The sequence below is a fragment of the Equus caballus genome, chromosome 1 (assembly GCF_041296265.1).
Source record: "Equus caballus isolate H_3958 breed thoroughbred chromosome 1, TB-T2T, whole genome shotgun sequence".
NCBI lineage: Eukaryota > Metazoa > Chordata > Mammalia > Perissodactyla > Equidae > Equus > Equus caballus.
In genome coordinates this window covers 141,879,433-141,906,283 of record NC_091684.1, presented here as the reverse complement: position 1 = coordinate 141,906,283, position 26,851 = coordinate 141,879,433, and the positions used below count along the sequence as shown (strand labels likewise).

The window sequence follows — 26,851 nt, the reverse complement described above, 5'->3', positions numbered from 1 at the left end:
CCTCAATTTCCTCATCTTTCAGGAAGGGCAGAAATAATACCTAGCTCGGAGCTGTAAAGTTTAGTTAAATTACTTTAGTATATATTTAAGTGCTTTATAAACTGTAAATGCCCTAAGGGTAGAGAATTTGGTTCTTGAAATGAAAAAACAGATTTTAGAGAGGATAATTTCTCTAATTTGTGGGAATCTGAGTTTATCTCTCTGAATTGCCTCCCTTACGCTTTGGAAGAAAAATGTCTTTAACTAGTACTCAGTAAGAAGAACAGCTGATATATTTTTTTAAAACTTCCCCAAACCATTTAATTTATATTTTCTTGGCAGTGCCCTCATCTAGGTAAGGTTTTAAACTTTTTAGCCACTAAGTCTTTCACCAGGACAAACCAGTATGGGTCAGACCTCCTGAGAAGTACTGTGTTCAGTTCTGAGCATTGTGAGTTGACAGCGATACTGAAGAAATAAAGCTGGTATAGAAGAGCATTGTCAGTATGGTGAAGGATCTAGAGGCTATATCCTATGGGGTATGATTGAAGAGAAGAGGGACATGAAGCTTGAAGAAAAATAAAAGTAAGAGGAATGTGAGAGGCTCCGTTTTTGAATATTTACTTGCATATTTCCATCTTGGAGTTGAAATCTCTTGTTTCAGATGGTAGACTGCTTTTCCATCTCTAGGGGAACTTTCCCCTTACTTAGGGGAACAATGATTTGAAATACTGCTGACTTCACATGAGAATTTCTGGAGGACAGAAGACAGTGAAACAACATCTTTAAAGTGTAGTTCTGCCATCTTCCACATCTCAGTTGATGTGCTTCCATCTTTCCTGTTCCTCAGGCCAGAAACATTGGAGAAATCCCTGATTCTTCCCTTTTTCTCATAATGCACGTCCAATCCAACTGCAAGTCTTATCTCAAGCTTCCATTTAAATGTCCGTCCAAGTTCTCATGGGCTTGGTTTTGCTTTATATATGACATCAGGAATAGATGGTTTGAGAGCTGGTTTGAAGCAAACTTTTAAAGAAAAGAAAAGGTAAATCTGATGGTGCTGAAACTATTCAGGCCAGAGACAAACATGGAAAGGTACTAGTTAATTTCATGAAGTCATTGAAGCATTAATGCAAAGTAACAGAATCCTGAGAGCCTCACACTCACTGCCCACTGCCAGGAGGTGGATTCCCCACAGGGAGTTATACCCCAGGTTCCCATGAGCCCTGCCTTAGACCCCATGCTCCCTCTGGCAGCTCCAGCCAATGAATCTTGATGTGGTTTGTTATGCAGCATTTTTGTGACAATAGCTGACTAATACAAAGAATTTCAAATAATTTTTTAATGTGCCACATTTGGAAAAAAAAGAGTTGACTTGTGCTTCTTCAAAGAGCCTTCCTAGGATCGACAAGGAAGAGTTGGAGCAGGTTTTCTCAGCCTCGACACTTGACTTTGGGGTCAGATAATTCTTTGATTGAGGGGCTGTCTTGTGAATTGTAGGGGGTTCAACAGCATCCCTGGCTTCTACCCACTAGATGCCAGAAGCACCCTACCCACAGATGTAGTAACCAAAAATGTTTGCAGACATTGATAAATGCCCTCTGGGGCAAGATCACTCCACTTGAGAACCTCTGTGTTAGAGGGCCCATTGGTTTCAGTTTGAGAAGGAACTTTCCCACAGTGACTGTTGTAATGAAGTAAGCTCCTAAACTAAATATTTGAAGTGGGTGCTGTGAGATCTGTTTTTTCATTGCCTAGGGGACTAGATCAGACAGCTTCTAAGGGGTTTCCCGATGCTGACTCTGCGCTCGTGAGCTAACTTGAGGAGAGAATTTCATCATTCTTCAACATTTGCTATGGGGACTTTAAACATAAAATTGTATCCTTGGCAATCTGTTCAGCTCATGAACATGCTTCAGGAGCATTTTCATAAAGATGAAATGATAAATGTTATTTAAATACCTGCAGTCATTCAGATTGCTTTCAGGACATCTTTATGATCTGGTTGGTATTAAGGCACAGTACTATGCCTTTCTTATGGCTATGTAATAGGAGATGGTTTTCAGAATATCTTCTTTTAATCTTGGAGAATGTTATTTGATTAGTAGTATATGTCTATATTACAATAAACTAAGTCACAGAATTCTCTTACATTTTTTAAAGCAAAAATTTAAAGTTAAATCTCTATTTCAGGAAAGGCGTTTTCAAAAACGTTAGTTTAGTTCTGTGGCTTGACTCCTATTTGGGCTCGGTCATTAGAGACCTTGCAAGAATCCAGAGAGTTTCTGCAACCAAAAGGGATGGAAGAGAGTCTCTCATTTCACAGCACCCTGACACCCCAGACCCTTCTCTTACTTGGAAAAAGAAGCCAGAAGCCTATTGGTAATGACATCCTGCCTCTGGGCAGCTGAGGAGGCTCAGCCTTGGCTCTGGGAGGTCCTCCTCTGTCTGTTGCTGCCGCCACCACCAGCAGCCCTGGGCTCTTTCTGGCATGGTTAGAGATACTCTGAGGTTGTCAGGGGAAGCCAGATGATAGCGACTTCCGTGCTGGCAGGATCCAGTGTTAGAATCAGTTGCTATCTCAGGCCGTTGTCTCTGCAAGGACAGAAAAGTAGATATCAGCAATGAGGGAAAGAGGGACAAGTGTGAAAATGAGGATATTGGTGAATCTAGTACTAGAGCATTTAGGGTATATTCAATCAGAAAGGGTAAAAGAACCGAATAGTTAGTGGAGCTTCTTAAAGGTAACACTGAAACATTTTGCTTAGAAATAAGTTAGATTGTAACATTCTCTACCAAGAGAATTAAAGATTAGAAGAGGAAGTCCGTTATCAAACTAAACAGCTACAATTTCACAAATAGATATACGATACTTGTTAGAATTGTTCCGCTTTCTGATTAGTGTTCCAAAACATTAGAAATTATGGAAGCTCTTTTTATTAATCTGGATTATAAACTAATTTTTATATTCTTATGGTTAACTTGGAGAAGTTTTTTTCCCCCCTACTTTTAAGAATATTAGAGCAAAGCAAATTTTAGGGTTAGATTCACTGAAGGACTTTTAGAATTTTCTATTTAGGAACGTGAAATGAGAAAGGTCTAGTAATTAAAAGACAGTACCTGAGAGGTACTATTAGCAATACTTCATTTCTAGTTGGAGTGAATTCCACTGGCTAGAGAGAAGTCTCAAAATAGTATGTGTGTAGCTCTAGTTACGCGTATGTGGCAAAATCGTTTACATATCCAGGTCTCAGTTTCTTTTGGACCTCTAACCAATTACAGAGGGAATAAATAATAAATCCCAGTATTCTAAATAGCACATTGTAATAGTAAAGGCTTCTGAGGACCATGGAAGCTAGCCAGAAACTAGTGCTAGCTAAATAAATAAGCAGTCAAGTGGGAATGTACAGTGTTTTAATAAATGTCTCAGAGATCCCCTTTAGATGTTGTGTTAATAAAACAGTAAACTGAAAAAATGGGGCAAAGTCCCATGAGACTGTGTTTTGTTCACAATGATAGCCCCAGTGCCTAGAACAGTGCCTGGCCTATAGTGGGCATTGAGTAAATACTTGTATGGATTAATGAATGAGGGGAGGAATAAAATAAATGTGAGAGTAATACAAGTCAGAGAAAGAAATAATCTACAAGAGTGAAGAAGAGTGCATTTTATTCTATTTTTTTGGTGAGGAAGATTGGCCCTGAGCTAACATCTGTTGCCCATCTTCCTCTTTTTGCTTGAGGAAGATTGCCCCAGAGCTAACATCTGTGACAGTCTTCCTTTACTTTGTACATGGGATGCTGCCACAGTGTGGCTTGATGAGTGGAGTGTAGGTCCACGCCTGGGATCCGAACCCGCAAACCCCTGGTTTCTGAATTGGAGCATGAGAACTTAACCACTATACCACTGGGCCAGCCCAGAAGAGTGTATTTTAAAACATAGTCAAGTACACAGGAAATCTGGATAAAAGTCGTAATTACTTGCTGCCTTGCCTCATTTTCTCACCTGATAGTCTTAACTCACTAAAGGCTGTCACTTATTCATCTTTGAATCTGGACACCATAGCACATAGTAGCTGTCATTTACTGAAAAGCTACAGTTTGCAAAGCTCTGCTCTTCCCTGCAACAGCCCTATGAGGTGTTATTACCCACGTTTTAGAAATAAAGAAAACAGAAGTTCAGAGAGGTAAATAGCTTGCCCAAAGCTGTATTGTGGAGCTGGGATTCCAACTCAGGATTGTGACTCCAGAGCTCATAGACATAATCTTCAGGCCAGACCATCTAGGTGCTCAGGAAATGTGTGTTGAGTGTTAAAAAAGAAAAGAAAAATGGAGAAGAGTAAGGATCAGAAAGAATTCACGGAGGAGATGGCATTGAGCTAGACCTTAAATACAAGTAGGATTTGGATGTGGTGAAATGGGCAGGGGTGGTAATGAGTAGTAGAATATTTAGGCAAAAGGGACAGTTAAAAAAAGTAAAAACATAGAGGCGTAGACATAGTGTAAGAGTTCTGGTTTTCCTCTAAATAGGATATGTTTGAAGATTAGTAAAGGATAGTAATTTGGGGCTAGGTTGTAGAGGGTCTGGGATGCTAATCTGAGGTATTTGAACTTTACTTTGGAGATGGGGTCAATCCATCAAAGATATATTTTAGCAGGAAAGGACCTTGCAAACAGAAATACAGACCTAGGGGCCGGCCCCGTAGCCTAGTGGTTAAGTTTGGGCACTCTGCCATGGCGGCCCAGGATTTTGCTGGTTCGGATCCTGGGTGCGGACATGGCACCGCTCATCGAGCCATGCTGAGGCGGCATCCCACATGCCACAACTAGAAGGACCCACAACTAAAAATATACAACTGTGTACTGGGGGGCTTTGGGAGAAAAAAGAAAAAATAAAATCTTAAAAAAAATACAGACCTAGAATTTGGAAGAAAGTTCAGGGCTAAAGATATCTTGAGGATGCTTGTCTGAAACTGACAGAATAATGCTCTTTTGGATGAAAATGAACTAGAAGTTCCATAAGTAAGAGCCTTTTCCAAGTAGCTGAGTTCTAGGACTTGACCATAGGAGCATGATTGGCTGGCTTCACTATTCATGGTAATGCATAGAATGGCAAGCATAAGCTGACAAATAGATGACACATAAATGATGTCATTGCTTTCTCTTGACATTTGATTGACGTGTAGTTTTAGAAAAACCTTAGCACATGAACATTTGTGTCTGTGTAGATGGAGTTTCTAATACCCTGGTCTTTTCTGATGTACACTGAACTCCTGGATGTCTTCAGTGGCCTCAGCTCTACACCATCACATCACCAGGCGTCTATCTTCAGGGGAACTGCCCTTTCCAGAATCATCACTGAGATTAAAATACATCATTTTAGTTTAGTCTACCATTGTCCCAAAGTTTAAAAAAAAAAATCCTCTTCTACTTTAAAGTATTTACTGTCATTTACTGAAATGCTGGCATGCTATCACTAGATGTAACAACTTGCTTTCTTCCAGCCACAACAGTTATGACTTTTAATATTGTTTTGCATGTTTTTGACTTTGTGTACATTGAAGTAGTAGGCATTTTATATGCTTTTTTTTCTCCCACTCAACATTATATTCTTGAGATCATTTATATTGTAGATGGTATAGTATTCCATTATGTGAATACACCACAACTTATCCATTCTGATAACCATGGACTATTTTGGTTATTACAAAAATATTCTTGGGGCCGGCCTGGTGGCATAATGGTTAAGTTTGTGTGCTCCGCTTCTGCAGCCTAGGGTTCGCAGGTTGGGTCCTGGGCATGGACCTGCAAACTGCTTATCAAGCCATGCTGTGGCGGCATCCCACCTGTGAGGTAGAGGAAGATTGGCACAGATGGTAGCTCTGGGCCAATCTTCCTCAAGCAAAAAGGAAGATTGGTAACAGATGTTAGCTCAGGGCCAACATTCTTCACCAAAAAAAGATATATATATATACACATATATGAATATATATATGTTCTCATATGTATCCCCTTGTGCGAATATATTCGAGTTTCTCTAGATCGTGGTTCTCAACTTTGACCATGCATCAGAATCACTTGGAGGACTGTTTGAACACGGATGCTGGGCTCATTGTGTCTGATTCAGGAGGTCTGGGGTGGGTTCCAGGAATTTGCATTTCTAACAAGTTCTCAGGTGTTAGTGATCTATTAATCCAAGAACTAACTGCTTCAGAGTATAGATCTAGCTGTGGAATTGCTGGAGAGAGAGAATGCGAATTGTCAGTGTTACTAGGTAATGCAAGATTGTTTCAACAGTTTGTTGAACAGTTTGTTTCAACAGATTGTTTTCAGCAGTCTGAAAGAGAACTGTCAAACTTGAATTTTTCCCAGACTGGCGGGTGTCAGTGCTATCTTATTATGTGGCCGAAAAGGGAAATCTGTATCCCTTTTTTTCCATGTTAAAATTTTCAGATTCTCTGGAACACACACACACAGTATTACACAGAAAAACCTGTCTGTGTTGGTCAAATTCAGTCTCAGTTGCCTAACAAGAATCTTAGATAATTATTGCAATTTCTACTAGTTTTATTCTTCCATGGGCCTTTTTTTTTTTAAAAAAACAAAAATCCAAGGAGAAATTCTATTTTAGCGAAACGACTTGTGTAAAGCAAAAATATTCCTTTTAATTGAGAAAAGTATTTCTTAATTAGTGCAACAGGCTAACTGAAAAGAGCTGCTATCGCAGTAGTTTTACTGCATTCCTCAGAGAAACTCCCAAAGGCCAGATTGCAAGTTAAATAGGTTCACCTTCCTGATGAGAAGCCGCTGCAAGCTGACCCCTTGTTTAGACATGTTGCTTTCTGAGTTACCATGCGAGCAAATGTGTGTCAGGGTTCCGCTTCTGTCAGATGGTGGTTAAACTCTCTCATACTAGCATGGTGCACCCCAAAGCCTGTTTCACGACCAGGTGTTCAGTGGGCTTTGGCGTCTGTTGTCTGTATGACTGGGCACTAATGGATGTCTGTCTTTCAGCTTTCATGACGCTGGTAATCATAATGCTGCACTTGTTCTGGGGCATTGTATTTTTTGATGGCTGTGAGAAGAAAAAGTGGTACGCCCTTCTTCTGGTTCTTCTAACCCATCTGCTGGTGTCAACCCTGGTGAGTATTGCCCAAACTGTGTTTTTGGAACTCAAGTCCACATATCTAAGGTAGTAGATTCCACTCTAAATGAAATACGTGCTGGTGGGAAATTGAGGAAATTCAGAAAACTCGCCTAAAAGAATGAATGAATCATAGGTAGATAAATCATCTAAGTCTTTCTACAGAAAGACAACTATTAATTTGTTGGTTGATCTCATTAAAGATTTTTTCTACGTGTCTTTTTTTAATGGATACAGTCAAATCTGAAAAAGTCTGGCATCATGCTTATGTTATTTAACACATCTTAAACAATTTCCATTTTATTATAAATCCTTTTAATATGTGAATTTTAATGGCTTTATATAATTACATAAAAATTATAGTTTGCCTAACTGATCACTTCTGTTTCTACTTTTGGTTATTAAAATGCTGTCTTGAACATCTTTGTATATGAAACTTTTTCATGTATCGTTTAGATTCCGAGGGATGGAATTATGAAGTCATGGTATAAATATTTTTAAAGCCCTTGATGCAAATTACTAAAATACTCTCCACAAGGGTTGTACCATTTTTATTCATTCTGATCTATAACGAGTGCCCATTCCACTCCCTCCTCACCGACATTATAATAATGCCAGTTTTAAAAATAAAGTTTAAAAGAAAACTTGACTAGATATATCTGTAAAGCACATTTAATGCTTTGAGTCTGACTTTTTTGTAATTTGTAATTTATGTACATCAGAATTATCCCCACCACTGCCTTGTCTAGACCCTTGTCATTTGTCACCTAAAGTCTTGAAAAGGCTCCTTCTGATAGTGTCCTGCCTCATGCTTCTCTCCTCTCCATCCATTTAGAGTTCATCTCAGATTTTCTTATACTGGGCTCCTTATATTCTGATCCATCTAAAATGCAGTCTTATTGCCTCCCCTACCTAAAACCTTTCAGTGGTGCAGGATACTAAATTTACCTTTAAGATGATGGCAACTATCTAAAGCCAAATCTTCGTGGAAAAAAGACTGGAAAGAGAATGCATTAAAAGATTAACAGCATTTATCTCTGAGTGGATTCTTTTATTGTTTATCATTTTTGGCATGTTCCAAAACATCTACATCATACACTTTTATAATCAGAAAGGAAGTTACATGAAAAAGACAAATGTCCTTCTTATGGATCCAATTGGTCATTCATTCATTTGATAAATATTTATTGAGGTGAATAAAACAGTTTAGTGACCAAAACAAAGATCCCTGCCTGTACAATATAGTGAGAAAAAGAGGCAATAAGCAATAGACATAATAAGTAAGAAATTATGTAATATGTTAGTATAGGTGCTGTGGAAAAAAGGAAAAGTAGAGCAGGTTTTTTTTTTTAATATCTATATCTATCCTATCCATCTTTTTTTTTTTAAGGATTGGCCCTGAGCTAACATCTGTTGTCGATCTTCCTCTTTTTTTTTTTCTTCTCCCCAAAGCCCCCCAGTACACGTTGTATATTCTAGTTCTAGGTCCTTCTAGTTCTGCTATGTGAGATGCTATCTCAGCATGGCTTGATGAGCGGTGCTAGGTCCATGCCCAGGATCTGAACCTGCGAAACCCTGGGCTGACGAAGCAGAGTGCGTGAACTTAACCACTCAGCCACAGGGTCAGCCCAGTAGAGCAGGTTAAAAGGGACCCAGAGTGTGGGGGTTGGGGAGATAGAAAATTTTTGAACTAGGTGGTCAGAGTAGGCTTCATTGTGAAGGTGACATTTCAGCAAAGAAGTAAAGTAGAGTTGGTCATGTGGCTGTCTGGAGAAAAAGCATCCCAGACTGAGCAGCCAGTGGCAAAGTCCGAAGACTGAAGAACATGCTTGGCCTGTTTATGGAAGCAAGTGTGGCCAGAACAGAGTGAGCCAGGGGAGGTTCGTAGGAGATACTGTCACAGAGTTGAAGATGGGGTGGGAAGTAGAGGTCAGAAATGAGAACCACATCTAGATAATGCAGGGTTTTGGCTTTTACTTTCAGTGAAATGGGAGTCATTGTAAGGTTTTGGGGAGAGAGACATGGTGTGACTCGCATTTCAAAAGGATCACTTTGCGGTGTTGAGAGTGGACTGTAGTGAGGGAAGAGATTAGAGTAGTCAAGAAAGATGGTGACAACTGGGGTGAGATAGTAGTGGAGATAATAAGAAATGATCAGATTCAGGACATAGTTTTGAAAGTAGAGCCAACAGTATTTCCTGACAGACTGGATAAGGCATGGGAGAGAAAGAAGAGGAGCAAAGGATGTCTCCAAGGTTTTTGGCCTGGACAAGGAGAAGGATGGAATTGTCATCAACTAAGATGGGGAAACTTGTGAGGGGAGATTAAGAATTCTCCTTGGCCACATTAAACGTGCCTATTGGCTATCTGAGTGGAGATGTCAGTTAGGCAGTTGGATAAAAAAGTTTGGAGTTTGAGAAAGAAATCTAGCCTAGAAAAGGTGATTGTAAGGAGTAAGTCTAGCAGACAAGAGGCCCAAGGACTGAGCCCTGGGACACTCCAACCCTGAGGTTGGGGGAAGAGGAGGAGCCAGCAAAGGAGACTGAGAAGGAGCAACTAGTGAGGTAGGAGGAAAACCAGGAGCCAGGTGTCCTGGAAACCAAGTGTATTAAGGAAGAGAGAGTGATCAGCTGTAGCAGATACCTTGAAATAAAACCCAGACTTCTTTGTTTGGCGTAGCCTCTCGTCTGTCTTACTGGGGAAAGCTTCCCTCTTGCTGTTGCCCACGGTCACATCACAGACTCCCTCTAAATTGATCCAGTGTGGTGTGCCTTTGTCCGTGCTGTTTTATCTGCACTGACTTATCTTCCCTAACCTAGGTCAGTTTGGAAAACTCCTGTTCATTCCATGTGAAGCTTCCCTGGAAAAGGTGCATACTCCAGACTTGGTACTCTCACCAGCCCTTATTCATAGCTGTGTTATAACACTTATCCTTGGCCAGGATTATTTTATTTAATATAGTTTTTACATCTCTCGCCAGTTAGAGTTTGATCACCAAGGACGGGACCTTATCTTGTCCGTCTTTGTATCCTCAGTCCCTGGCACATAGTAGCTGGCCAATGAATATTGTTTAATATTGAATAATTTATATTATTCTCCTTAAGGATTAAAAAGAACCCAGGAAATTTGAAATATTATGTACCAAAATGTTAACAGTAGTTATCTCTGAATGGCAGATTTCAGAGAATGTTTAAGTAATTGTTTTATTAAAATAACATACATACAGAAAAGGATACAAATCAGAAGTGTACATCTAGATGAATTTCCACGTTGTGAACACACCTATGTAACTCGAACCTAAATGAAAACTAGAACACTGTCAGCTCTCGTGAGCCTCCTAGTGCCACTTCACTGCTCCTCCAAGGGGAACCACAGTCCCGGGTTCCACCACCACAGCTCGCCCTGCCTTTTGGTGTTTTATGTCAATGGAACCATACTCCTTTCGCTCAACATTATGTTTGTGAGATTTATCTGAGCAGAGCTGTTGATTGCTCTTTCATTGCAGTGTAGCGTTCTGCTGTGTGACTGTACCATAGCTTATCCATTTTCCAGCAGAGACATTTATGGTGTCTCCAGTTTTGTCTATTGTGAATAGTATCTAGTGTATGTCTCTTGTTGAACTTTATGTAGACATTTCTTTTGGATATATGTCTAGGAGTGGAATCGTGGGGTGTACCTACATCAGCTGTTGGTACCACGCAGTTTTTCAGAGCAGTCATGTCGACTTACACTCCCACCATTAATTTGTGAGTCTCAGTTCCTCCACTTCCTCACCAGCACTTAGTGTGACATTCTCTTTATTGTTATGGTATGTATGTATGTAGTAGTATGTAGTATGTATCACATTATGTAGTAGTATCACAGTATGGTTTTAATTTGCATTTCCCTCATGATTAAATGAGGTTGAGCACGTCTTCATATATTTATTGCCCATTTGGAAATTCTTTTGTGAGGTGTCTGTTCAAATCTTTTGCCCATCATTCTATTCGGTTGTCTTTTTCTTTTTTCTTTTTAGGAGTTCTTTATATATTCTCTAAAAGAGGCTTTTGTATGTATTGTAAATAACTTCTCTTACAATGTGGCTTTGCATTCTCTTAATGTTGTCTTTTTATGAGCAAAAGTTCTTCACTTTAACGTAGTCTAATCAATTTTTCCTATATGGTTTGCACTTTTTGTGTTCTGTTTAATAAATATTGACCTATCTGAATTTCAGGCTTTAAAATTTATTTTACTCATTTATGTATTCTAATTTTCTACAACAATCACATATTTCTTTTGTAATTGTTTAAAGAAAACAATTTTTTAAAGAAAAAAGAGAAATACAAAAGAGCTTAGCACCCTGTAAAATAAATGAAAAGTTAGTGGATTTGAGGTATAGAATTATCCTGAAGAAGAATCCAGAAAATAATGTTTGCCATGTCCACAGATGCCTCTTGAGAAAAGCGCTCTTATGCATGAGGTGCTACCTCTGAAATCAGCCCATTTCCCTGCCCAGAGCTGATAGTCAAGGTGGGTGCCTTAGCCAGGGACGGATGCAGGTATGAGAGGGCAAGGACAATGAGGAGCCTTGACAGGCAGAGGTCTACAGTGACAAACTGACCCAGTCTGATCCTCTCCTTTGTTAAGTGTAAATGCTGGGTCGGATGGGAACCATCTCCCCACCTGGCCCAGCACAGGAAGTATCTTTCCTTCTGTCAAGGGCCAGCCCCTCCACTTGGGCTCTAGGCCTAATTCTCTCCTACTTGAGGACTTCGCTCCTTTGATGGTGCCATGCATCCTACCTCACCAGCCTGTTCCTCTCTTCATCAGCATACAGACATATCTTACATAAAACTCTTCGTTATTGCCTTTTCCCCTTCTAGCCACCGCCTTTTTTTTTTCCTTCTGTTCCCCATCACAGCAAGACTTCTCAAAGAATTATCTCCACAAATTCTGTCTCCACTTCACCTCTCATACTTCTAGTCGAATCTGGCTTCTGCTCAACACTTCTAAAACTGTGCTTGTCAGGGTCAAAAAGGACTTCCATTTCTCCAAATCTAATGGACATTGTTCATTCTTCATCTCAGCAGCCTTTAAAAAGAGTTGACAACCCCATCTTTGAAACATTTTTGTCTTTTGACTTCTGCATCACACTGTCCTGATTTTCCTCTTACCTCACGTTTGCTCTTCTCAGACCCCTTTGCTGACTCTTTTTCTTTTTTCTTTTCCTGAGGAAGATTAGCCCTGAGCTAACATCTGCCAATCCTCCTCTTTTTTCTGAGGAAGACTGGCCCTGAGCTAACATCCGTGTGAATCTTCCTCTACTTTATACAAGGGACACCTACCACAGCATGGCGTGCCACTCAGTGCCATGTCCGCACCTGGGATGCGAACCCAGGGCCGCTGAAGTGGAATGTCCGCACTTAACCACTGTGCCACCAGGCCAGCCCCTGCTGACTCCTTTTCAATAAGAGTCAAGCCTAGAGGGTGGTGTTGACACTTTTCATTTGCTCCTGTGATTCTAAGCAGCACAAATAATTTATAAATGTTCTCAGGGCTTGGTCTTGACTTCTCTTTTCCCTTCTCTCTACAGTTGCTCCCTGGGTAATCATATTCGTAGTCATGGCTTTAAATATCGTCTACGGACTGTGTTTCTATATTCCTTTTTCTAGCCCAGGCCTTTCCTCTGAGCCCCATACTCATATATCTCACTGCTGACCTGACGTCAGCTTTTGAAATCTCACAGGCATTTACCCATCACTCCAAGCTTGGTCTTTCCCCAGGTCTTTCAAGCTTGGTCTTCCTCAAGTTTTTGTTATCTCATTAGATAGCACCACCATTTACTTAAAGTCGGAAACATGGAAGTCATTCTTGGCCTCTCCGTTTCCCTCGCATTCCATCCATCAGCAAGTCCTGTCAGATCGTATCATCCACTCTCCATCTGCACCCCGACACCCTGGCCTAAGTCAGCATCCTGTACTCTCCTCATCCACTACAAAGTCTTCCTAACTAGTCTCCCTGCTTTCACCGTAGCCTCCTTTAATCCATTCTCTGCAGTTTAAAAATCTAAATCAAGTCATTCAGCTCCCCTGCCTACAACCCTTCTGTGACCCTCATTGCACTGAGGATAAAATCCGCATTCCTTACTGATATGCTTAGCTGGCCCCTGCCTTCCTCTCGGACCGCATCTCGTGTGCTGCCCCTCTGTCCCTATACGTTATTGATATCAGCTCTTCTCAGGTTCTCAGCTGCACTGAGCTCTTTGCCTTCCTTTGGTTCCTCAGTCTGCACAGGCTGGCTCTCTCCTTGTCTTATATGTCTCAGTTTAAATGCCACTTCATCAGGCCTTCCTTGACCAACCTAAGTAGATCATCTTGTTTTTAGCTATCCTAGCACCATCACAATTATAATTATTCTGTCCCAGCATTCATCACAATTTGTAATTAATTAATTTGTTTCTTCATTCGTTACCTGTCTCCCTTACTAGTTTGTAAGCTCCATTAGGATAGACACTTTGGTCTTTACGATTGTGTAACATAGTATTTCTCAGCATCCCATCAGTGTTTTTTAAATGAACTTTTAGAACCCACAGCAATTGTACAGCTGAAAAAGAGATGCCGTCCTCATATTCCCTTGAATACTAAGGATTTATACTAAAGTAACTTGGACTTGTCTCACTTTCTTGCAAATTCTAAGAGCTAATTAACATAAAAATTATTATAAACTGAGCCCAGGTTATATGACATATATCTTCTACTTGGGTATTTCATTAGGTTCTGACTTCTGGTTACCTTCCATCGTTGCCATCTGACTACAGCAAAGCACAGATTTATGGGCTAGTGTCTGTTGGCTAGGTTACTTCTGTGTCTCTGTGGGGCCTGCTGCTCCTCAACACGATGTACATCATATGTTTGATGAAACACACCGTAACTTTTGAAAGTATTCCATATGTTCCTTTATCTTGGTTGCTCCGCATGTTTAATAAGCTTGCTGTTATTACCCAGACTGATTTATTTTCCCTTTGCAGACCTTCATAAATCCTCATTATGGAATAAGTCTGGTGTCAGCATATATAATCATGGTGCTCATGGGCATCTGGGCGTTCTTTGCTGCTGGAGGCAGCTGCCGAAGCCTGAAACTATGCCTGCTCTGCCAAGACAAGGACTTCCTCCTTTTCAGCCAGCGCTCCAGATAACCTCCAAGAACCAGCACCTCTCAAACAGTAAGCTGCATCTTTAGAGGAAGCACAACTGTGCCTTTTTCTAAAAATCCCTTTTCCTGGTGGAATTAAAAAAAACAAACTATCTAGATACGATATGGCTTTCAAGCAACAGCTCTCTGAAAGGGATTCCTCAGTGGTGTGCATCCTGGCTGCACGTGAGAATCACCTGGGGAATCAAAGACTACTGATTTCTAGCTCCACCCTCCACACTTCATTGGTCTGGGCATTTGGTAATTTTTTAAAAGCTTCCCAGATGACTCCAATGTGCAGCCGGATTGAGAACCGTCAGTCTCCAAATAGGAGTTTGCTCAGATCACCATAAGTGAGTGAGAATCAGATGTTTAACCGTCTCCGAACTCGGCTTGTGCTGAGCAAGTAAATATCTGAACGTCAAATCCCAGTTAGCCTTTGTCTTTTTAAGTTCTGAAGTCATGAAAGGCTCAAGGGCTATCCTCTCGGTGAACTGTTTTCATGGACTTCACTAGTATCCTGTTTTCTGAGAACATGGTAGGCTGTGCTTCTAAATGCAATAATAAATTGCACTGGCTTACTATGATAATTTAGCCAAAGTAAGCTATTGATTAATCAGCTGTATTTTTCTGTAGTTTTTCCATCCTGGAAGTTGTTTTTGGAGTCATTACATTGTTTTTTGAGCATAGATTCACTTTCTTTAACTAAAAACCAATTATTTTCTGACTTCCTCGAAAGGTATTATAAAGCCAAGAATTTTTGTATAACTTCTATGAATCTTTCCTGGATTTAAGGCTTTGCATGGGCTCTGCCCCAAGGCAGTGTTTGCCAGCTGAGTGCTAGTTGCTGAGCTAGTTGAGGTGAAGTCCATTGTTCTCTCTCTGAGCGGTTCCTCAGGCTGCTGAATGATGTACCTGGGACAGGCTTCACTGGAGCTGGTGGAAGTTTACCTAAAGCACGAGGAAAGCAAGCAAATAGGGTGGTGTTGACACTTTTAACTTGCTGCTGTGATACTAAACGCTTGCCCTCAAATGGTGTAGTGTAAAATTGGCAATGTGTCTTAAACTGCCAAATTCATGCTTTTACTTAATCCATATAATCTTTAGATCTAGTAAACGTTTCTGGGTTTTGGTAGCAGGCACAGCCTTCCCTCTATAGGAATACCTGAGGCGTTTGTTCAGCTGCTAAACAATGATTTTGATTCCCTTTATAAAGAGGAAATGCTAGTGAATTGTGCCTTTCCTAACTAGAAATTGTTCCCAGTTGATGGCTCTTAGGGAGCTGATGGTGTGAAATAGAAATTTCCTAGACTTAAAGTGATAACCTCAGTGAATCCCATATCTGCAGTAGAACATCCAGAAGAAATAGGAGCAGCAATGACGGGGCTCATCAGTGACATGACAGTGGAGGAATTTGACAGTACTCTCATGGGGAATGGTAATAAACATGTTTAAAATGGAAACATGACCAGTATTTTGGGCTAGCCACACATTGTTCCAGGGACCAGAACCTTACACGTGAACTAGACCTTTATCAGTGAAATCCCCTCCCATGTTTAAATACTAGAATTTCTCGGTCTAGGAATTCAAGAGGAATAGAGTTTCTAGCAAGGCTGTAAACACAAGCACTTGTGGGTTTTCCCCTAAAATTTCCTTCAGCACCAATACCAGTACTTCTGCTGGAGTTCACAATTTTCCACCTTTATACAAGATTTTCCTTAGTCTAGAAGAGTCGTAGGAAGAGTCAAGGACATAGGGACTGAATAGTGAAATATACTGTGCAAAGATGAGGGGAACAAGGTACCTATTGAACTGGGCTTTATTCCTAGTGGAACGTGGTGTTCTTTGAGGAACGGAATAAGAAAAATATATAGTTGGTTATTATGGTTGACTTACAACTCTCTTAAATGGATAGCTGATAAAATTTTGCTGATCTGTAAAATGTAGAAAACCCTGAGCACATTAATATTACTCAGACTTGAGCTCTGAGTATGTCCTCTGTGCATTAAGTTTAATGTTAAGTAAAGAAGCTGAGATAGTGTAAAATCTCACTTATAAAAATTTCTCAGGTGAGGAGAAAATTTTCTTTGGTGGTGAGACTATTGTCTTAGTTCAGGAAATTATTTAATGATCTTTGATTACCTATGCATAAAGAAACTTTGTAATCCTGATTTCTCTTAAAATGTGAGCATTGCCATAGTCAGCTTAGGCACTATTGTTACAAATAGGCTTGCTTGGCCCCGTGCCAAGCAAGCCCAGAGGGGGAGTGTAGCCTTCCTCTGTTGCTGTATAGATATTGACGTGCTATTTTTTCCTCTTTCTCTCTTTTTTTTTTTTTGCATTTGTTATCTATAATGAGCTTTCTGAGCCCTGATAGTATTTGGAGAGGAGAACGTGGTGTTGATGTTGTATGCTCTCCCCCACACAGGGCTTTCTCAGTTTGGAGGGAAATGTAGGTGTAGTTAAAGTTGACCTTGGAATGTGAATATTGTTGTAGTGCTTGAATATGTTTCCAAGTAAATAAGACCTTGGTTTTGTTGCTCTCTAATAAATTTGTATTTATTTGTAATTCATTTGAATTAGTAGTTGTAACTGGAGAAGTTTTGTTACCTCGATCCTGACCTGCTTGACTCGTAATATAGTAGTAGCAGCCTCTTTTAGAGCATCTTAATGAAAATATGACTGAAAGGAATAAATGATGATATCTGCAGACTGAATAGAAAATGGCTTTTGTTCCTAATGTTACTATTTTTATTCTCAAGCACATTTCAGTGTTTGCTCAGAGTGGCAGATTCACATAAATAATGCTAGATGTTCTCATCTGTAGAGTTGGTGCAGTATAAGCAGTTGAGACAGAAGCTTCCTCCTACCTAACACTCTTCCCACTCATCTCAGACTAGCCCCAAGACAGGGATTAGCAGTCAGCGTGGACCGGAGGGCTCCAGGGAAGCCAGGGTGGCAGCCTGTCTCAGGCACCAGTAGCCTGCTTCCTCGGAAGAGCTCCTTGAGAGTGCTAGCTTTTTGTTAGCTAAGTTTCTCCGGGGCGCCCCCGTTCCTAAGGCCAGGTAGACAAAGTAGATGTCACAACAAAACAGTTTTAGAGTGCTTTGCTTAGAGCACTTTGTTCATGATCGCAGTGTTTACACTTCTCATTTAATAAAAGGCTTCACTTCATGCTATTAAACTGTAGTGTGTAGAGAGGTGTATTCTGTCTCTATATATATCATTTTATATGTTATACTATTATGTCTTATGTACTTGCAATATCAGACCTTGTGTTCAAAACACAATGCAAGAGACCCTTTCCAGACCTGTATTTTTCAATGAACAATAAAAAGACTGTTTGGCACTACTCATTTCCCATGTTTCCTCTTCTTTAAATAGTGTATTCTTTGGTATCTGTTATTACAGTTTTTGTCTCTTATAAAACTTGGCTGTACATTCTGTTTATGACTGGTCACCTCTGATACTTTTTTCAAAAGATATCTTTGTTATCTGATTTAAAATTCATACAGCCCATTTCATTTCTGTGTGTTCAGAAAGAATTTGGTACAGAGAAGTTGTTTGAGGTGTCTTAAACCAAGTGGAGGGGAATCTTCAAAGATCCTGGAACTTCACCTTGAAAAATCTCCTAAGGAATTGTAAAATAGTAAATTTGTGAAACACCTTATAATAGTGGCTAAAGATGGGAGTTGGTTGATGAGGAGAGTACAGTTCGGTTTCTCCCCAGTGACCATGCGCAGCCTCTAGAGTCCTTGTGTTTTCCTCCCCTTGGTGAGAAGGCAGTGCGGCTGAGGGGTGGAGATTGGCCTTGGCCATCAGGCTGTGTAGAGAATCCTGGTGGCCTCACCCTCAAAGCTGTAGGATGCCTCTTGCCTCTGGCTTGAAATAAGGCTGTTCCCTGTTTATGTTGACTGTGTTGTTAGATGAACTGTCCTCAGGGACCAAGGGCTCTTTGCTCCTAACTTGTAAGCCAGTAAAAGAGGTGCACATTCCTCAGGTAACAGCCCAAATTTGTGTACAATTTTGTTGGCCCTTCCATACTAAAATTGTAGCTCTAGTTTAACTGTTATTTGGTTGGAATGGGGATTTCCCTGTGACCAGCCTCAACACGTGAGAAACCTCCAATGGAAACAAGTGTATGTTTTGCCTTCACCTCATTGTAAATACTGAATAAAAGGAACCACTCAGTTGGCTCATGGTCTCAGTCTCAGTGAAAGAATTGGAGATTGACACATTCTACGGTGACCAAGATTATGAGCCCTGAGCAGGTCCTGGCTCTAAGGCTCAATAATTTGTGAGTGCTACTTGTTGCTTAAGTGTGAATCACTATAAATCTTGCTTCTTCCTAATAGTAAAACCATACATTTTTCAGTGCTTGAACAAAATCAGAGATGGAGTTCACAGTGTTTAATCAGGGCTCACCATGCACAGAACACTGTGTTAGATACTTTAAAAGGATGGAAAAGAACAAGATGGTGGAGATCTTTGTCCTTAGAGAACATATAATCTAACTGTCCAGATTAAAACACAAAAGTATTACTTTAAGATGACTACAAAATCATGAAACTATGAAATTATGCACTATAAATTAAGTAATGTAGAGTAGCTTGAATACATCAGATGATACTTAAAATTTTAGGAGTGGATGGACGAAGGGCACCTGGGTAATTGATGTAGAGCAAGAGGAAAAAGTGGAGACTGAGGACTGGACGCTGGAGCTCTCCAACTGAGAGGTTGGAAAGGGGAGGTGGAGTCATCACTGAGGAAAGAAGGAAAACCGGGAGACTGGCGGCCTGAGAGCCAGGGTAAAGTATGTCAAATGCTGCTGAATAACGAGTAAGATGAGGAGTAAGAATTGGTCATTGTACATGGAGGGATGAAATTTGCTTGTGACCTTGATAAAAACAATTTCAATGCAGGGGTAAACACCTGCATGGCGTGGGCTATAGAGATTGGAGATAAAGAAGTAGATACAGCATTAGAGTACAGATAACCATATTCATAGGAGGGAAAGGGTGTGACAGCCTGGGAGGTTGTGGGGGCAAGAAAGAGTGTTTTTGTTTTCTTTTTTTTCCCCTATAATATAGCACTATAACAGCCTGTTTCTATGAAGATGGAAATGGTTCAGTGGAAAGGGAAGAATTGATGATGCAGGAGAAAGAGGGGATAGTTGCCAAAACAAAGCCCCTGAGGAGGGAATAGAGTGGAAAATTTTTAGCATTAAATGCTTATGTTAGATAAGTAAAAAATTTTTAAATCAGTGACTTAACTTCTATTTAAGAAACTAGAAAAAGGGGAGCAAATTAAGCTAAAATAAGCAGAAGAAAGGAAGTAATGGAGAGAACGGCAGAAATCAAACAGAAGGAAAATGAAGACTATCACTAAAACAAAAATCTGGTGCTTTGAGAAAATCAATAACATTGATAAAGCTCTGGCCAGATAAAAACGAAAAGGCACAAATTATGAATATCAGGAATGAAAAGAGACATCACTACAGATCCTCAATTATTAAATAAAAAGGCAATATTATGAACAACTTAATGCCAATAAATTAAAAACTTAAATGGACAAATTCCTTTTAAAAAAATAAAGCTTACTGCAAAAGAAATAGAAAATCTAAATAGCTCTATATTTCTTCAGACTGTGTTTTTTCTTGCCTCTTAACATGTCTTGTAATTATTTATTGAAAGCTAGACATCATGTATTGGGTAATAGGATCTGAAGTAAATAGGCGTTCAGTGAAAGTTTTAGGTTAATCTGGGCAACAGTTGGACTGTATTTAATGTTTGCTGCAGCTCTAAGTGCCAGAGGCTTCAGATTCCTCTAGCATCCTTGCTTTTGTCTCCCCTCTTGACTTTGGGCTTCCCCATGTGCTCCTCCTCACACAAAGGCTATGTCTTACAGCTCTTCAGTTGTCATCCACTGTTACTACATTGGAGCCCTGTTGGTGTGGCATTGAGGCATGGTAGAGGGATTATGTCCTATAATCATAGGATTAAATCTCAGTTTTTTAGTGGGCCTGCATTCCTCGACTAAGTGTCTCCTAGCTTTTTCCCTCCTTAGGTGAGACAGGAACACTAAAGGGGGCTGGGGTGGGAGAAATGCCCTTCCTTCCTGTGGAATAAGGCTTGTGTAAGGTCTTCTTCCCTGGAGAGTAGGCCTTCGTTATGGAGAACACTCTAGGCATCTTTTACAATGACTACTGTTACCCTTTCCCTGTCAGAGCCACAGGGGCCAGGGGGGTTAGGGGAGGATACTCTTCACTGTGAGAATCTCATGGGGCCCCTGGAAGTAAAGATCCACAAAATTATGGGGTTCCTCCTACTCTGTGCTAGTCTTAGGAATTTCTCACCCTTACGTTATTACACACTCAAGACTCCAGCATTTTGTCAAAATTATTTGTGTCCCTACCAGTCTGTGGCTCCAATAGCTTCTGCTCTAGGTAAGCAAATCTCAGCTGTGACTCTGGATTCTCCTGTCTCTCCAGATTTCAAGGTGATGGCTTGCCTTGAGTCCTCAGTTCTCTAATGGGTGCTAGAAAAATTACTGATTTTCAGTAATTAGTTTAGTGCTTCAGTAATTCGTTTCCTGTTGTAAGGATGGGAGTGACAGTTTCCAAGCTCTTTACATATTGGGGCTAACCAGAAATCACTTGCATCTATTAAAGAAAATTCCTAGAAGGCTTCACTGGAGAATTCTATCAAATGTTACAAAAAGAGAGAGAGAGAAAGAAACAATACCAATTCTACACAAACTCTTCTATAAAATAGAAACAATGGCACACTTTCCAATTCAGTCTATGAGCATTACCAAACATTACTTTGATAACAAAAATATTATAAAGAAGAAAGCCCAAAAAACTACAGGCCAATATCTATAATGAATATACATGCAAAAATCTTCAACAATATTTTAGGAAATTGAATCCAGTAATATATAAAAGGTACAATACATATGACCAAGTGGAATTTATCCCAATACTACATGATTTATTTAACATACAAATATCGTTCAGTTCATCATATCAACAGACATGATCATATCAATAGATGCCAAAAAAGCTTTTGACAAAATCTAACATTCTTTTTTGGGGGGAGATTTTTTTTTTTAATGGAAGTATAATTGACATACAATATCATATTAGTTTCAAGTGTATATCATGGTGATTCAATATATACATTATGAAATGATCACCTCAATAAGTCTAGTTACCCTCCATGACCATACAAAGTTATTATAATACTATTGACTATATTCCCTATGCTGCACATTACATCCCCATGACTTACTTATTTTATAACTGGAAGTTTGTACCTCTTAATCCCCTTCACCTATTTCACCCACTTCCCAACACCCCTCCCCTCTGGCAACCACCAGTTTGTTTTCTGTATCTGTGAGTCTGTTTCTGTTTTGTTTTGTTTGTTCATTCATTTGTTTTGTTTTTTAGATTCCACATATAAATGAACTCCTATAGCAATTGTCTTTCTCTGTCTGACTTATTTCACTTAGCATAATACTCTTTAGGTCCATCCATATTGTCGCAAATGGCAAGATTTCATCCTTTTTATGACTGAATAATATTCCATTGTATATCTACCATGTTGTCTTTATCCATTCATCTGTTGATGAACACTTAAGTTGCTTCCATATGTTGGCTGTTGTAAATAATGCTGCAATGAACTTGAGAGTACATACATCTTTTTGAATTACTGTTTTTGTTTCCTTCAGATAAATACCCAGAAGTGGAATTGCTAGATTGTATGGTAGTTCTATTTTTAATTTTTTAAGGAAGCTCCACTGTTTTCCACAGAGGCTGCACCAATTTACATTCCCACCAGCAGTGCATGAGGGTGCCCTCTTCTCCACATCTTCACAAATACTTATTTTTTGTCTTTTTGATAATAGCCATTCTTACTGGTATGAGGTGATATCACATTGTGGTTTTGATTTGCATTTCCCTGATGATTAGTGATGTTGAGCATCTTTTCATGTGCCTCTTGGCTGTCTGTATGTCTTCTTTGGAAAAATGTCTATTCAGGTCCTCTACCCGTTTTTTAATTGGGTTGTTTGTTTCTTTTAATGTTAAGTTGTATATGTTCTTTATATGTTTTATATATTAACCCCTATTGGATATATGATTTGCCGGTATCTTCTCCCATTCAGTAGGTTTCCTTATCATTTTATTAATGGTTTCCTTCACTGCGCAAAAGCTTTTTAGTTTGATGTAGTTCCATTTGGGGGTTTTTTTGCTTTTGTTGCCCTTGCCTGAGGAGATAGGTTCAAAAAAATATTACTAAGACTGATGTCAAAGAGCATACTGGCTTTGTTTTCTTCTAGGAGTTTTATGGTTTCGGGTCTCCAATTCAGGTCTTTAATCCATTTTGAATTTATTTTTGTATTTGGTGTAAGATATTGGTCCAGTTTCATTCTTTTGCGTGTGGCTGTCCAGTTTTCCCAACAACCATTTATTGAAAAGACTGTTTTTTCTCCATTGCATATTCTTGCCTCCTTTGTCATCGATTAATTGACCATATATCTGTGGGTTTATTTCTGAGCTCTCTATTCTGTTTCATTGATCTATGTGTCTGTTTTTGTGCCAGTGCCGTACTATTTTGATTACTGTAGCTTTGTAGTGTAGGTTGAAATCAGGGAGTGTGATACCTCCTACTTGTTCTTCTTTCTCAAGATTGTTTTGGCTATTCAGGGTCTTTTGTGGTTCCATACAAATTTTAGGATTCTTCGTTCTAGTTCTATGAAAAATGCCATTAGTATTTTGATAGGGATTGCATTGAATCTGCAGATTGCTTTGGGTAGTATATGGCCACTTTAACAATATTAGTTCTTCCAGTCATGAGCATGGTATGTCTTTCCATTTATTTGTGTCATCTTGCGTTTCTTTCATCCATGTCTTACAGTTTTCAGAGTAGAGGTCTTTCACCTCCTTGGTTAAATTTGTTCCTAGGTATTTTATTCTTTTTGATGCAATTGTAAATAGGATTGTTTTCTTAATTTCTCTTTCTGATAGGTCGTTATTAGTGTATAAAAATGTAACCAGTTTTTAACTTTGTATCCTGCAACTTTACTGAATTCATTTATTAGTTCTAATAGTCTCTTGGTGTAGTCTTTAAGGTTTTCTGTATATAGTATTGTATCATCTGCAGAGAGTGACAGTTTTGCTTCTTCCTTTGCAGTTTGGATGCCTTTTATTTCTTTTTCTTGCCTAATTACTGTGGCTAGGACTTCCAATACTATGTTGAATAAAAGCGAGGATAGTGGGCATCCTTGTCTTGTTCCTGATCTTAGAGGAAAAGCTTTCAGCTTTTTACCATTGAGTACGATGTTAACTGTGAGTTTGTCATATGTGGCCTTTATTGTGTTGAGGCACATTCCCTCTATACCCATTTTGTTGTGAGTTTTTATTATAAATGGGTGTTGAGTTTTTCAAATGCTTTTTCTGCATTTATTAGGATGATCATATGATTTTTATCCTTTGTTTCATTAATGTGGTGTATCACATTGATTGATTTGTGGATGTTGAACTATCCTTGCATCCCTGGGGTAAATCCCACTGGATCGTGATGCATCATCCTTTTAATGTATTGTTGAATTTGGTTTGCTAATATTTTGTTGAGGATTTTTGCATTTATGTTCGTCAGGGATATTGGCCTGTAATTCTCCTTTTTGTGGTGTTTTTGTCTGGTTTTGGTATCTGGGTTTTGCGGGCCTTGTTAAATGAGTCTGGAAGCATTCCTTTCTCTTCAGTTTTTTGGAATAGTTTGAGAAGGATAGGTATGAACTCTTTTTTAAATGTTTGGTAGAATTTACCTGTGAAGCCATTTGGTCTTGGACTTTTGTTTGTTGGAAGTTTTTAAATTACTGATTCAATTTCATTGCTAGTAATTGGTCTATTCATATTTTCTATTTCTTCATGATTCCGTTTTGGAAGATTGTGTGTTTCTAAGAATTTATCCATCTCTTCTAGGTTGTCTATTTTTGATTAAAAAAAAAAAAACCCTCTCAGCAAACCAGGAATAAAATAGAAATTTCTCTAACTGAAAAGGGGACATCTATGTAAAACCTACAGCTAAGGCCGTACTTAATGATAAAAGACCAAATGCTTTCTCCACTAAGATTAGAAACAAGACAAGGGTGTCCACTGTCACCACGTTTATTCAGCATTGTACTGGAGGTCCTAGCCAGTGCAAAAAGACAAGAAAAAGAAATGTTATACAGATTGGAAAGAAAGAAATAAAACTCTTTATTTTCAGATGATATGATTGTCAGTGTAGAAAATCCTAAGGAAGCTACAAAAATGAGACTAGAACTAATTAGTGGATTTAGTAAAGTCATAGGATACAAGGTCAACATACAAAAATCAATTATGTTTCTTTATACAAGCAGCAAACAGTTGGAAATTGAAATTAGCTGGCTCCCTAGGACTAGTTTACTTCTCAAACTATCTGTAGTGAAGGGCCATTTTTAAAAAGAATTCTAATCCATCACAGATCAATACTTTTGTAAAACACAACAAAAATGAATTATTATAAAAATGTGATAAAACAGACATTCAAATTACAAACCCAAATTGTTGTTATTAGAGTCAACAGATGTAAAATTACATTTCAGCAAATAAAACAAGCATGGAGAAAAAGAAAAGAATTATAAAAATGTACACGTTTATTGAAAATGTGTTTATAGGCAGTTAATATAGAATCACTATTACACTTAAAACTTTTTGTTGTTCTGTAATAACTGAACAAAATGTGAATGAGAAGCCGATTCCATATTAAATGCCTATTTAACACACTATGAAAGAATACCCAGTATATCAATATTTAACTTTTTAATGAATTTATGTCCAGTTTTTAAATTTACCTAATCTAGATTAGATTGATAACAATGCTACTTTCAGAGAATAAAACATATCTAAAATATTTCTATGTTTACCCTACTAGATACCAACATATACCATAAATCTACAATAAAGGAAATAGGAAGTTCCAGAAGAGGCCCATCTGTATATGAAAATCTAGTACATAATAAAATTGCCATTTTAAATCAATGGCAAAAGAATCAGCTATTCAATAAGTGGGCTGTTTGATGATTTATTTGATTATATTTGAGGAGGAGGGGAAAGTAAAGCTAGGTGCTTACCTCGCTTTCACTATAAAATAAATCTAGACATTAAAAATTCAAATGCAAAAAATTAAACCATAAAAAAACTAGAAAACAATTAGAATAGTTTCATAATCTTAAGGTGGATAGAGTATTTCTCAGCACTGCACCGAAGTCACAAATCATAAAGGAAAAGAATGGACAGATTTGACTGCATAAAATTTAAAACCGTACAGCAAAAGATACCCTAAACAAAGAAGACTGGGAGAAAAATTTTTGGCGTATATTATAAATAATTGTCATCTCTAATATATAAGAAGCTTCTATAATTAAAAACAATTAATGATTTAGTAAGAAAGTGATCAAAGGACATAAACAGCTAATTCACAGAAAAAAATACAGTAGCCAATAAACATAAGACAAAATGCTAAACCATTTTAATAGAAGAAATGCAAAACAAGCAAATAATTTTTAGACTGTAAGATTGTAAAAGATGAATAAGATTGATAATATCAAGGGTTGTTGAGCATATGGTGGAAACAGCAGGTTGTGAGAAAGCAAATTAGTACAACCTTTTTGGATGGTAATTTAGCAAACGCTATTATAGCTATAAAATTTTGAGATGTGCATATTTTGAACCAGCAATTCCTTTTCTAGGAATATATCCTATAGAAATACATCCAAGTACACAAGGATCTTATAATAGTCTTGTAACTGTAAGGAATTTGCACCAAATGTCTTTCAATACAGCTTTGCCTCAAAGAGCAGAACACTTTACAGCCATTAAAAAGAATAAGGATATTTTGAATATGTTAGGAAACAAGAGTAAGATATAGACCATTCTTACATTCAACAAATAATTCTTACAGACATTGTGCTAGATATTGAGAATACAAGAGTGAAAATAGACAGGTATGATCCTAGACCTTATGAGCATACCATATATATTCTATCAGTCCATTTTATTAAAAATTTTAAAATATTAAAATATGCACACACATAAAGTCTGGAAAGATAAAACTAAATTGTTAGCAATGACTATTAGGATTTGGGGGACTTTTGGCTTTATACATGATTTAATTATTTGTAATTTTTTTAATGAGCATGTATTATTTATAATAATCAGACAAAACCGTAATCTAAGCATTTCCAAGACTTCTTGTTGTCCTTATTTGAAAAGGTATATCGTTCAAGGCCTTTCACAATCTCACTTCAGCCACTTTTTCCTGCCCCCCACCATTCCCTGCCTTCCCCCAGGACATTCTCAAACATATCCCTGAGGCCTCTACTTAGGATGCACCATGACCTTCACACTTCTGCTCTTGTTTTTTAGCTCCAACCAGAAAACAACCTATACCTCCTCCAAGGTCCTGCTCAAATGTCACTCTGTGTGAAGTCTTTCCTGATTAAATTCAGGAAAGCAAGTGGCTTTTGCTACTGTGAT

General features: G+C 38.6%; 1 protein-coding gene across 2 annotated transcripts in view; it reads left to right on the top strand.

Moving 5' to 3' along the window:
• The window catches only part of APH1B (aph-1 homolog B, gamma-secretase subunit), an 89,059-nt gene that overhangs the window by 12,598 nt on the left and 49,610 nt on the right, over positions 1-26,851 (top strand). For both annotated transcript variants that reach the window (XM_023616091.2, XM_023616085.2), the window contains exons 5-6: positions 6,991-7,118; positions 14,126-14,320. In XM_023616091.2, coding sequence (XP_023471859.1) covers positions 6,991-7,118; positions 14,126-14,293 — 296 coding nt within the window. In that variant the 3' untranslated portion in view covers positions 14,294-14,320. The remainder of the gene's footprint in view (positions 1-6,990; positions 7,119-14,125; positions 14,321-26,851) is intronic.